General features: G+C 54.6%; 1 protein-coding gene across 1 annotated transcript; it reads right to left on the bottom strand.

The window, feature by feature from the left end:
* Positions 1 to 228: 228 nt before the first annotated feature.
* NEFH (neurofilament heavy chain) lies at positions 229 to 8,923 on the bottom strand. Its single transcript, XM_070399738.1, has 4 exons — positions 8,018 to 8,923; positions 5,892 to 6,091; positions 4,444 to 4,568; positions 229 to 2,855 (listed from the first exon to the last, which is right to left on the bottom strand). The coding sequence occupies exons 1-4, from the start codon at positions 8,889 to 8,891 to the stop codon at positions 1,439 to 1,441; spliced, it is 2,616 nt and encodes an 871-aa protein (XP_070255839.1). The 5' UTR covers positions 8,892 to 8,923; the 3' UTR covers positions 229 to 1,438.
* Positions 8,924 to 13,336: the final 4,413 nt, after the last annotated feature.

The raw sequence follows: 13,336 nt of genomic DNA, 5'->3' as shown, positions 1-13,336 counted from the left end.
ATGATGTTTTGGTCCCTATTTCTTTGACTGGTTACAATCTGTTGCTAATAATGCAGAGGTCTTTGCCTCCTCTCCCCGACCCCTATCTTCAACTCCAGGTCTTAGGCTCTGGTATTTATCTCTGTGTTTTTAATCATGTAATCTCTTGATATGTCAATTTAAAAAACTTTATTTTTGAAATAATTTTCAACTTACTGAAAAGTTGCAAAGATAGAACTTATAGGGAGTTCCTGGATACCCTCACTCAGCTCCCTCCAATGTTAACATCTTACACGTTCATGGTACATTTGTCACAACTAAGAGATTAATGTTGGTACATTACTATTACGTGAACTACAGACTATTGGCTGTTCACTAGTTTCTCTACTAGTGTTCTGGGATCCTGGACACCACATTGCATTGAGTCATCGTGTCTCCTCAGTCTCTAGTCTGTGATAGCAATCCATAATAGTGCTTAAGACTATAGGTTACATCATCAGTAATATCCTAAAGTGGCTAAGAAGCATCTGGTTGGGCAGGGAAAGAAGCAACTCCCAGAACAAGGGTTAATGACAGATCTAAAGTTGGAATCAAGCCTTTGTATAAAGCTCCCAGATGGTGCCGAAGTAGGTGATCCATAAGCCATGCACCAGGCCCCCTGTCTGTAAGACCATAAAAATAACGCATCTAGCACACTGCCTGGCACATGGTTTGTGCTCAGGAAAAAATACAAGAGAGGCCATGTAACTGGTCCCAGAATCTCGAGACCCCTGATGCTTGCTCAGTCCTGTATCGTCTTGTGACATCCAAACCTCCCGTGGTTCTGTCCCCTGGCCTGCGAGGGGGGGAATAAGTAACAGCAGCATTTCATTTCATAAGCACTTGTTTTTATTGCACGGAAGCAATTGAAAGTGGTCTCCGGTGGAAAAGTGCGCCCTGGCATGGTTCAGTGCCCAGCCCCACCCACTCCGGCTCTTCCAGGGGAGCGAGCTCTGGGCAAGGGCTTGACCACTCCTTTGGAAAACAGAAGGCATTTGGGAATAGGTTAAGACATCTCAAGCATAATGTGTTTCTAACTGCTCATTCATTATGGCGGTCATCTGTCAGTTGCACATACAGGAAATAAATGCACTTATTTGGAAAGGAGGGGGGCAGTTTTTACAGTCAAGTGTTTACGTGTGGCATTCGGCATATATCACATTCCGCTACATAAGCTATCATAACATAATGGTCCATCGCCTGGGGAGGGCTTGGGGTACGGGGGGCAGGGTGGGGAGTGCCCTTCCTTGGTAACATATTGCTAACAACGTCTTGTTTGGTGAGGGAGAGCCCCACCAGCTAAGCAGAGTTTCTTCTATAAAGAGAAGGGAGAAAAAAATGAAAATTGATTATGCCGACCCTCGAACTCCCAGACCCTCCTGAGTTTCTTTGGATGCTCCGGATGTTCCTGTCTCCCTCTTTACTTCTCCCCCTTGGCGGCCTTGTCTCCTGTGGCCTTCTCTGGAGGCCTGCTGTCTTTGTGGTCTGTGCTAGAGGACTTCTCAGCCTTTTCCGTCTTGGCTTTGCTGGGTGCGGGGGCCTCCTTGCTGGGCTCTTCCTTGGCTCGGGCCTCCAGTTTGGGTTTCTCCTCCGGCTTCTTGGCCTCTGTGGCCTTCTCCTCCTTGGCATCTTTTTTCTCAGGTGCTGCCGACATCTCTTCCTTCTTTGGCTTTTCTGGCCCCTTCTCCTCTGCTTTGCTGGGTCCTTTGGCCTTGGCATCACCTGGTTCCTTCTTGTCCACCTCGGTCTTCTCTTTGGCTTTCGCCTCTTCCTTCTCCTTGGCAGGAGCCTCCTTCTCTGGAGTCGCTGCTTTTTTCTTACCCTCAGCCTCTTCCTTCTTGGCTTCAGCTGCGGATTCTTTGGGCTTCTCCTGGACCTCGGGCTTGGGAGCCTCCTTCTTGGGCACCTCATCTTTCTTGCTATCCTTCTCAGTTTTTGGTGTGGCTGGAGCTTTCTCTTCCTCTACCTTCTTTGGTGGCTCTTTGACTTTCACCTCCTGGGGTTTCTCGTCTTCCTTCATGGGGGACTTCGCCTCTTCCTTCTTTGAGACCTTCTCAGGGGCCTTGGCCTCCTCCTTCACGGGAGACTTGACCTTCTCCGAGGACTTGACCTCCTCCTTGCCAGGACTTTTGGGCTTTACGGGTGATTTGATGTCTGCGGGAGACCTTACTTCCTCCTTCACTGGGGTCTTGGCTCCTGGGGACTTCACATCAAGAGTCTTGGCCTTCTCGGGGGACTTAGCTTCTTCCTTCGTCGGAGACCCGGCCTTTTCAGGGGATTTGACCTCAGATGGTGATTTTGCTTCTTCCTTCCCTGGGGACTTGGCCTTCTCTGGGGACTTGACCTCAGGTGGCGATTTTGCTTCTTCCTTCTCAGGGGATTTTACCTCAGATGGGGACTTGGCCTGCTCAGGGGACTTCACCTCAGCTGGCGATTTGGCTTCTTCTTTCATGGGGGTCTTGGCTGGTGACTTGGCCTCTTCCTTCTCCGGAGACTTGGCCTCCTCCTCTGGGGATGCAGCCTCTTCTGCTGGGGGAGACTTTGTTGCTTCTTCTCCCCCTTCTGCTTCCTCCTCTTCTCCCTGTTCCTCCTCCTCACCCTCCTCCTCTTTGGCCTCTTTCTCCTCTTCTTCAGTCACTTCTTCGGTCACTTGTATCTCCTCTGTCTGTTCCTCCACGATCACGGTTTCCTTCTCTGACTTTTCTACCACCCTGATCTTCTCTTCACTTTTGACCTTTATGTGAGTGGCCGTGGAAGGCATTTTAGGGAGTCCTTCTGGAAGGGAGAAGGGACTTGGGCCAAAGCCAATCCGACACTCTTCACCCTCCAGGAGTTTTCTGCAGAATGGATAACGGAACACGTTACTATGAACTCAAAGCAGGTCGATAACTTGGGGGTCTTCCTGGTTTCCTCTGAAGGCCCATACAGTCCAATGATGGGGACTTCAGCAGAGGAAGGAATGTGAATAATGGGCACTTTGAAGATGGAGACAGTCACTTAGTGAATCATCCCAGGAGGCCACACCCCAATGGCACTGTTCTTGTTTAATGCAGCAAAGGCTGCAACTTATGAGATAAAACACCTTCTTTTCCTTAAAAAATTACCCTTAAGAGAGAGTGCCTACTTTAACAAAATTTACATTTATTGTCCCTCAACTAAAATAAGAGAAAGTTGGGAGCCTGAGAAGACAGTTTCATACTTACAAATTTGGGTTTAAGAAGTCTAAGAATGTTCCTATTTTAATTTCAAGAACCTGTCACCTTTGTATTTTCATCCTTTGAGTTTTAAGAATAGGGTGATGGCAGCAGTTTCTACTCTTTTATTTTTTGTAAATTCTGTACGCCCCACACTGGGGATCGAGCCTGCAACCCAGGCATATGCCCTGATTGGGAATTGAACCTTGATCTTCTGGTTCATAGGTTAACGATTAACCACTGATCTATGCCAGCCAGGCTGTTTTGAGAATTTTTATATGAGTTTATTTGAGCCAAACTGACGACATGCTGGGAGCAAGATTTCAAATGCTCCCCCGTAGGTATTATTGTTATCACTCCTATTTTATTTCCCCAGAAAACACCTGCTCAGAGAGCCAAGAAACTATGCTTGAGAGACAGTTATAAAGGACCCTGCACTCAAGTACCTCTTCTCCCTGCAAAGCAGGCCTCTCACTGGCTGCATTTGAATATAAGCCACTCTTAATATTTTTGTTTCAGGCCCTGGCTGGTTTGGCTCAGTGGATAGAGCGTCAGCCTGCAGTCTGAAGGGTCCCGGGTTTGATTCCAGTCAGGGGCACATACCCCCCAGCCCCTGTTAGGGCACATGTGGGAGGCAACCAATCGATGTGTCTCTCTCACATCGATGTTTCTGCCTCTCCCCCTCTCTTCCACTCTCTCTAAAAAAAAAAAAGTCAATGGAAAAATATCCTCGGGTGAGGATTAACACACACACACACACACACATATATATATAATATTTATATATAAAATATATATATATACATATATGTGTGTGTGTGTGTGTGTGTGTGTATATATATATATATATATATTTTTTTTTTTTTTTTTTTTTTTTTTTGGTCTCAGAAAGTAGAATGGTGGTTGCCAGGACTGAGAGAATGGAGGAAAGGAGTGTGGGGAGTTATGTTTAATGAACACACAGTTGCAGATTGAGATGATGAAAAATGTTCTGGAGATAGATGGTTGCACAACAATGTAAATGTACTTAATGCCATAGGACTGTATAAAACCATTTAAAAATGGTTAAGTGGCAACTTTTATATTACATATATTTTACCACAATAAAAAAAAGTTCATCTTTATCTCTAAGACAGGCAGACTGCCTCACTGGGGGGCTTGGAACCCCAGGCTTAGCTCCTCAGAAGAATGCAAGGGCTCCCCACCACCGTGAGGGCCCGGCCCACCTCACCTGTAAGCGGCAATCTCAATATCCAGAGCCATCTTGACATTGAGCAAGTCCTGATACTCGCGGAGCTGGGCTGCCATCTCCCACTTGGTGTTCCTCAGCTCAGCGTCCAGCTGCTGGATAGCGTCCTGAAGGCGACAGGTCACATACCCCTCAAGCACCAGCCGACACCTGGCCCTCAGCACCAGAGAGGCTGGGCCGGGCCCTGCAACCCAAAGCAGTCCTGTCCCGGCCCACAGCTGGAGCCAACACCCACCCTGGCAAAGCCAAGGGGCCTCATTTATGGACATGGAAACCACGTGGAACAAAAATTCAGCTATGGATATAGCCTCAGCCTGGGGAATGGTCTGGGATGACACACACCAGACTCCAACAATGCATAAGTGCTTTGAAAGTGCCAGTTTTTTTGTTTTTTTAATACATTTTTATTGATTTCAGAGAAGAGAGGGAGAGATAGAAACATCAATGATGAGAGAGAATCATCATTGATCAGCTGCCTCCTGCACGCCCCTCACTGGGGATCGAGCCCCAACCCAGGTATGTGTCCTGACCGGGAATCGAACCTTGACCTCCTGGTTCACAGGTCGATGCTCAACCACTGAGCCAGCCGGCCAGGCAAAAGTGCCATTTTCTTAAGCCAGTTGTCTTCAATAGGGAATCTGCCAAGGCCTTCCCCAGGTTACCCACACTCACAGACATTGATTATTATTCACCAAATGCCCTTTTTGTGACCAAACCCTGCTAAGAACATTCACACTCATCTCTTAAAAAGGTGGTCTATCTCTTCCATCTTCAAAGCTCTGCAAAGTAGGCATTCTTTTTTGTTGTTGTTAATTCTCACCTGAGGATACTTTTCCATTGATTTTTAGAGAGAGTGGAAGGGAGGGGAAAGACAAAGAGAAATATTGATGTGAGAGAGACACATCGATTGGTTGCCTCCCACACATGCCCCAACCGGGGATCAAACCTGCAACCAAGGTACATGTCCTTGACTGGAATCGAACCCGGGACCCTTCAGTCCATGGACCGCCGCTCTATCCATTGAGCAAAACCGGCCAGAGCAAAGTAGGCATTCTTGCCCTGGCCGGTGTTGCTCAGTTGGTTGGGCATTGTCTTGTGCACCAAAAGGTTGCCAGTTTGATTCCAGGTCAGGGCACATGCCAGGGTTGTGGGCTTGATCTCAGTAGGGGGCATGTAGCCTATTGATGTTTCTCTGTAGGCATTCTTTTTTTTTCTTTTCCCTTTTTCATTGAAGGAATTCAGAGCTGGAGAGGCAGATAAACTTCCTGGAGTCACATACCTAGAAAGACATACTGGTATATCTGGTATGTCTGACTCCAAGGCCCATGTTCTCGATCACTACAACCCTGCTCAGAGGACAGTGTTTCATCCAAGGTCAAGGTCACCCAACCCAGTGAGACAGTCTGGCTCTCTACCCCAACCCTGCCCACCTGGTAGGAGGCGATGTCAGTTTGATGACGGTCCTCCAGCTCAGAGCGCTGCCTCTCCAGCGAGTCCTTGGTGCTTTTGAGTGCCTCCAGCTCTGTGGTCCTGGCCTGCAACTGGCGCCGGTACTCACTTATCTCCTCCTGTGCTGAGCGCATGGCATCTGTGTTCACCTTGGCTGCCTCTGACAGTCGGTCTAGCCTCACTGGGGGAGAAGGAGACAGCAGAGTTAGACACACCTGGATGCATGTCCCAATGCCCAGCTCCAGAAGGTGACACACATCGGTTGAGGACCTACTGGGTGCTGAGTGCCATCCTGGATGCTTAACTCATCCTATCTTGCATGATAGGCAAATGACTACTGCCCAAGGCTACCCAGCTAGTGAGTGGCAGAGCGGGGATTCAAATCTAGTGTCTATATGGCTCCAAAGATTTGTCTGTCTCCTCGACTCAGGATCCAGAAACCCTACAGGGCAGAGGAAACCCCCATTTCTGGTCCTAATGCCTGGTTCAGCTCCCCAGCAAGGGCTGGCAGTGCTGGGGGTTCAGATGTGAAACCTGGCTTAACTCTGAACTTCTGGCTGAATAAGCTCATGAGCCTTTGACCTTTGAAGACATGAGGGTGCTGTGAGCCACCGTGCAGCCACAGCCCCTTCCTTGCAGGTTTCTGCTGTGCAGAGAGCCCAAGGTCACCGCAGAGCCTGGGGCCTGGGTGCCAACTCCTCTGCCCCTTCCCTCTACCTGACTGCACATTCCGGCACTGGAGCCCCTGAGCCAGAGGCCGCCACGCCTGGCCCCTGCAAGCCAAGGGCTGCTGGTGCCCAGGCCTTCCAGGGCCGGTGGAGGTCTAGAGACTAGTCTACATCTCCTGAAAGTGAACATTCTGAATCTTGAGATAGTGACACCCAGGGGCTGAGTTGGGAGTGTGGGAGGACGAAGGGAAGCCAGCTGGATGGGCCAGAAGCCTGGGCTGGTTTGCTGGTATGAAGGGTAAAGCTGGAGAAAACAGAGGGGTTTGCTCTGGGAGGAGCCTTGCTGCAGAGAAGTGGAAAAAACAGAAACAAAAACGGGAAAAGCCTGCATCCAAATCCCAGCTTTCCTGGCTTTCCCTATAATGCTGGCAAAGATTTAGAAACCATCCTGACGGTTGAGGGTTCTTACCCACTGTGGATCACAGACCCGTTTGGGAATCACTGAAACCCCTGCACCCTCTCCCAAGAACAACGCATAAAGTTTTACATTTGGGGGGAGAAAGGGGAGCGTTGGATCATGGAGCTTCCTAGAGTAAGAAGCCCAGGTGGTCCACCCCCATCTTTCCACCCAAATAAATAGAAATGAAAACCAGAGAAAGCAGCATTGGTCAAGGTCACCCTGCAGCTGCTGGAAACAGCTCCAGAGCGGCTGCAGCTGCAATCCTGCTGACTCAGGGCAGCTTGGAGTTGGGGGAGGGCTACGGATTTGGATGTGGGAGGCTCCCAGTTTCCTAGGCGAGGAGAGGGGACGTTATAGGTCTCAGGAGCCGATTGATTGTTTGTAGTGATGGTTCTCCCCCGCCCCCCCCCGCCCCCCCCCCGCCTCCCCCGGGAGAAAGGATGTGAGAATGCCCACTTCTCCCGAAATTACTGGGGAGGGGCCTGGTAGGGATCAGAAGAATGGAGTCCCTCCCCTGCAGTTTCCAGAAAAGGGGGGTGGGCAACGCGGCAGGGACGGCAAGTTACTTTGAGGGCAAAGAGTCCCCAGCGCTTGTGACTAGACGCCAGCATTGCTTCGGAGCTATAGAGGGGACCTGATGTGAAGGGGCCTCCGAGGGAGTTACTTAATTACAGGGGGCGAGGGGGAGACCAGGAGGGCCCCAGAGTTAAAGGGCAGGCACAAGGCCGCTGGAGGAGGGCAGCCAAAGGTGAAGAAGCCATACTTGACGGGGGTTGGAGACATCCCACATGAGACCCAGGGGGAAACTGTTCTTTAACTAAGGGTTACGAACGTTGCACGGGGCCGCTGATAGTGGACTCTCCAGCCACCTCCACGCAGAGTCCACCAGCGTCCCCCGTATCACGCCACCCCGCCCCTCGCCGCGGGACCAGCAGGGGGCGCCCCTTCCTCCCCCACCCCCGAGCGCGCGCTGGCGAACCTCGGAACCACTCCTCGGACTGCAACGTGCTTTGCACCGTGTGGCCTTCGAGCTGAGCGCGAATCTCGCGCAGCGCGGACGTCACGTCGCACTTGAGGGCGTCGCGCGCGTCGGCCTGGGCCTGGGCCTGCGCCGCGCCGCAGCCCTGGAGCTGGCTGAGCAGCTCGGCCACCTCCTCCTGGTGGTGGCGCCGCAGGTAGCCGCACTCCTCCTGCAGGGACTGCACCTTCTTCTGCAGCTCGGCGCGGGCCGCCTCGGCCTCCTGCGCAAAGCGCGCGAGCGCGCGCGCCGCCGCCTCCGCCTCCTCCCGCTGCCGCGCCTCGTCGTCCAGGCGCTGGCGCACGTGCGCGATGTCCTCCAGCAGGTGCTCCTGCTCCAGGCGCAGCTGGCCGCGCGCGGCGCCCAGGCGCAGCACGACGCCGCGCATCTCCCGCACCTCGCGCTCGTACAGCTCGCCCATGGCCGCGCGGCCCGCCTGCTGCTGCCGCAGCGCCGCCGCCTCGCCCTCCAGGCTGCGGTTGTGCGCCTCCAGCTGCCGCACCTTGTCGATGTAGCCCGCGAAGCGGTCGTTCAGCACCTGCAGCTGCTCCTTCTCGCTGCGCGCCGTCACCGCCATCACGCCGCCCTCCGGCCCGTTGCTCAGCGTGTCCAGCGAGTCGGTGCTCGAGGCGACGGCCGCGCCGCCGCGGAAACGGCTCGGCGAGGCCGACACGGAGCTCACGGACGTCCGCGCCCACGAGTGGAAACCGCTCGACGAGCCGGCGGCCGAGCGCGCGCCGCCCTTCCGAGCCAGCGCGTAGTGCAGGCTGCTGCCTCCGTGCAGCGACGCGAACGGGGCGCCCAGCAGCGCGTCGGCGCCGCCGAAGCTCATCATGGCTGGAGCAGGTCCGGGAGCGGGTGGAGCGGGCGCCTGGCGCTGGGACGGGGCGGGTGGCACTGCGGCAGCTCCGGGACGGCGGCCCTTTTATAGCAGCGGGTCCGAGTCCAGCCCCCGGCAGTTGGGGGGGGGGTGCGGGGGAGGAGGGCCCCGCCCGCCTCCTCCCCTGCTGCCCCGGGGCTGGCCGGCTCCGCCGCAGTGAGAGGGGCGGGGCAGGGGGGACCGGGGAGTGAAGGGGAATCCAGGAGGAGTCGGAAGAGCCCCCCCGCCTCGAGGGCAGGTCCGGGGGTAGAGGATTCCCAGAGTGGGCCGGCGGGGACCCCCGGGTGCGCATCGGAAGACCCTGCTACTGTTTTCAGAATAAGAAAAGGGGCTGAAACGCGGAGAGGACGAGGAGAGCCGCTGGGAACAGGGGCAGGGCGCCTTAGGGATGGAGCGACGGAACACTCGATAGTCAGTAGGGTGAGGGGGTTGCTGCATGAGACCGGGGCACAAGGTGTTCCTAATAGTTAGAGAGGCCTCGGGGTAAGGGGTGCAGAGTGTCTGCAGCCGCCAGGGAACAGGGGAGGGAGCGAGGCAATCCTGAATGGAGGCAGGGCGGACGCTACGGAGGCTAGAAATCGAGGACCTCTGCGTGGAGTGTCAGTGTCCCCCGAGTAGCTAAGGGGCCACCGGGACAGGGCTCAAGAAGCTCGGCAGCCCCTCCAGAAGAGGGGAGGGCAGCCTGGAGTTGAGGGGGGCGACAAGAGTGAAGCCCAGAGGAGGGGGCCCAGTGGTCTCAGCAGGACAGAAGGTAGGAGACCCCACAGCTGGCCCCAGTGAGAAGGACCCTCCGTGAAGCGGGCAGAGGGTCTCCTGCATAGACCCGGGGAACCTGGGCTGCGTGTGAAGGCCCGGAAACCCAGAGTGGGGGTGCTGCTGGGGACGGGGCATGCAAATGGGAGAGCTGGTGCCTGAATAGGGGGGTGCTGGAGAGAGGGGGGGAGTGACAGGTGAGCGAGTGGTCACTGGGGCCAGGCTCTTCCCACTGAGGTCGCTCCACAATTTGCCGGCCACGTGACCTTGGACAAGTTGTATCTGTCCGCCCCGCCCCCACCACCCACCTCAGGCTGCAACTTCAGACCCCTAGCTCCCCAGGCAGCTTCAGCTTAGGGGGGGGCGGTGAGCTCTGGCTGGATTAGGGGAGGGGAACCCGTGTGCCGCCTCCCCACCGCTGCGTTCCCACAACTAGGAAGTCAGTAAGTCCGTCTTCCTAGTTTTCCCCTTTCCATCTCCTCACCTTCCACTCAGCATCTCTCCCCCGCACCCCCACAACAGATCAGTGGGTGCCCCATAGGCACCCCTTCTCACCCCCGGGAAGTGGTGGGATGCTGTTAGATACCAAAGCCCCTCACCCCCATAAGCTCTATCGGAGGGTCGGGTGTAAAAAGGGGTCCTTGAGCTGCGGCGGGGAGGGGAGGGTGCCTGGAACTGCCCTGTCATTTAACTTTTTCTCCTTGGGGCTCATTTCCAATGCCTGGCGAGTGCCGGCTGCACTGCAGATGGTGCTTCAGCACCGGGGACAGCGTCCGCTCCTTGCCCGGGAGGAAGGGGTTAACCTCTACGCCTCGGCTTTGCGGGGAGGGAGGGGAAGGAGGTGTGCAGATCCCCTTTGCCCGACCTTTGGGCCGTGCGGATGGGGACCTGGGAAGGAGAGGGTGAATGAATGGCCTGCAGGGTCTCAAAGGGAGCCCAGGACCCAGCCCCTCGACTTTCTGGTAGGCGTCCGGTCCCCTGATTTCTGTTAAGTCCTCTCACACACCTGGGCTGTCCGCCTCCTCCACTGGGAGCCGATGCTGGGAAGGGGTCCCCCAGAGTCCGGGTAGACTTCGCTCTCAGACCTGAGCCTCCTTAGCCAGTTATTCCACCCCCACTACCTTCCCAGTGTGCGCTGGTCTTCCTTCTGCGGGGGGGCCCCCAAGATGGGGACAGACGGACCCCTCAGAAGAGTCCTCTGCCAGCTCTTTTCTCCGTGCCTTCCACCTTATTCCCAGCCCCCCGCCCCCGCCCCCCGCCCCCCTCCCAAGCAGACCCTGAGCAATGCGGAAGGAAGCGATGGTGCTGTCCCTTTAACCACGTTTTACTGGAAGGAGAGTGCGCTGAGGAGGGGGCAGGGAGTTTCTGGTTTTGCGTGGAGAAGCAGAACATGATGAAGCATTTTTTCCCTGTTTAAAGGTCCAGCCTAGCTCTGGTTTGCCGGGGGCAGAGGGGCTGGTATGCAGGTGGTGCTGGGAGGATGGTGGTGAGAAGGGCACTTTGTATGTGTGTGTGTGGGCGGGGGGCGGGGGGGAAGGGGGTTACACAGGGTCCCCTTGCTGTCACATGGCTCCACATTTACTTGTCATCCTGCTTGTAACTTTACCACTGGAGCCTTGTTCCACTGGGTCTTTCCAGTGGTCTGCATAATACAGAGACATCCTCTGGGTGTGGGAGGGCTGCAGGCAGCTGACAGCAAAGGGGAGTGTTGGGAGGGGCCAGGTGAAAGAGAGGAGGGGGCCGAGATGGGTTCTATCAAGGCAGGGGGCCCTAACCGGTGTGGCTCAGTGGATAGAGCGCCAGCCTGCAGACTGAAGGGTCCCAGGTTCGATTCCGGTCAAGGGCATGTACCTTGGTTGCGGGCACATCCCCAGTAGGAGGTGTGCAGGAGGCAGCTGACCGATGTTTCTCTCTCATCGATATTTCTAACTCTCTATCCCTCTCCCTTCCTCTCTGTAAAAAAATCAATAATATATATATTTTTTTTTAAAGGCCAGGGGGCCACAACCTATGGGATAGCAGCTGCCCGTGGAGTCCAAGCAAGAAGTCCCAGGCGTGATGTGGCTGGAAAAATGGCATGAGGGTGAGAGCTCTCAGGCCACGCCCCCAAAGGGCCCTGCCGGCTCCCCTCCAGGCTGCCTTTTCTGGCCTCCTTTACTCCCCCATTTAGTGAGTTCCTCCCTCCCTGGTCCCCATGGCTAATCCACCCCATCACACTTACCACTCTGTGTTGTCATTTAGGCAAATAAATTCCATCAGTTCTCCTGCCAAACGTGTGGTCCAGAGGAGAGTAAAAATGATTCTGCCCCGATTCCTGAGGCCTCGAATCACTTTCATCTTCCTCCCTCCAATTCTTACCATTTGGGAGTGAGTAGAACCACAGATTCATTCATATCCATCTCGAGTTTATTGAGCATGTGCTATGTGATAGTAAATAGAAGTTACAGAACTCTGTAAACCTCGAAACGTTTATCCCTGGGACCAGAATTCTCAAGTCCTTCCCAAATTCCAGCCCAGCATTTCCCACGGCACCTACTTCCAGATGATAAGTGTTCACCCAAAAAGGAGAGAAAAAGAGGGAGTTTCATGGCTAAATGGGGCTCTTGGCATCTGGACGAGGCGATGAACATTGGGGACCTACCAGAGGTGAGTCGAGTGTGCCGGGTTCCCCAAACTTGTTTGGCCACAGCCTCCTCCACTACTACTACTACTACTACTTCTTCTTCTTCTTCTTCTTCTTCTTCTTCTTCTTCTATACATTTTTTTTTAATATCAGAGAGTGAGAGAGAGATAGAAACATCAATGACGAGAGAGAATCCTCAAGCAGCTGCCTCTGGGGATCAAGCCTGCAACCTGGGCATGTGCCCTGACTCAGAATTGAACCAGTGACATTGAACCGGTGACCTCTTGGTTCCTGGGTCCACGCTCAATTGCTGAGCAACACCTGGCCTGGCCTGAAGGCTCTTCTTGCCCCCAAGTGTCTCCCACAGTGGCCCACACTGCAGGACCCACTCAGAATGGAGCCTCACTCCTGCTGTCCCTGGGCTGCCATCTGGGCTCCTGTAGACCCCCAGGTGAGGGCTCCTCAGCGACGGGGCTGCAGGGGGAAGCTCTCTGTGAACACCAGCCAAGCGCTGCTGTTCGCTGTACTTCAATCACTCAGCATCGATGGGATTAGACCCTGTGGTGAGCTCTGCGGTCTCTGAAGAATGAGACCCCAATGAGGGAGAATCCCTCCCATCTGTACAGCCACCACTTTCACCACTTTCTGAAGCATCCCCGCTCCCGCCCCCATTCCTCAAACCTGTTTCACTAAGTGGTAAGGATCATTGTCCCTATTTTATGGATGAGTAAACTGAGGCCAGAGTGAGGATGTACATTGCCTGAGTGGACCCAGTTGCAGTGTCTCAAATCACCCAGGTTAAGCCGGTGTTAGATACACAGGGTGGAAATCCATTTCTCTGACACGGTGGAGGCCTAGATGAGCTAAGGGTGGGGGGAATGAGAGAGCCACAGAGAGGGAAGAGGCAGCTAGCTGGGGTTGAGGTCCGGCCTCTGCCAGTGGCCCAGCAGAGAGTCCCTGTGACCTGTGACCCAGTGTCAGCACATCCTTTATGTGGGGGGCTCCCTTCCCAGCCTGGCATCCT

The sequence above is a fragment of the Myotis yumanensis genome, unplaced genomic scaffold, assembly GCF_028538775.1.
Source record: "Myotis yumanensis isolate MYYU_CA2020_CCGP unplaced genomic scaffold, mMyoYum1.0.hap1 SCAF_19, whole genome shotgun sequence".
Classification (NCBI taxonomy): domain Eukaryota; kingdom Metazoa; phylum Chordata; class Mammalia; order Chiroptera; family Vespertilionidae; genus Myotis; species Myotis yumanensis.
The sequence above is the reverse complement of the archived record's forward strand: the minus strand, read 5'-3'. Positions and strand labels throughout refer to the sequence as shown.

Coding starts and splice junctions, on each gene's coding strand:
- NEFH (XM_070399738.1), bottom strand. CDS start 8,891: ATGATGAGCTTCGGCGGCGCCGACGCGCTGCTGGGCGCCCCGTTCGCG. Junction 6,092..8,017: donor GTCCGAGGAGTGGTTCCGAG/GTTCGCCAGCGC, acceptor CTTCTCCCCCAG/TGAGGCTAGACCGACTGTCA. Junction 2,856..4,443: donor ATTGAGATTGCCGCTTACAG/GTGAGGTGGGCC, acceptor TCCATTCTGCAG/AAAACTCCTGGAGGGTGAAG.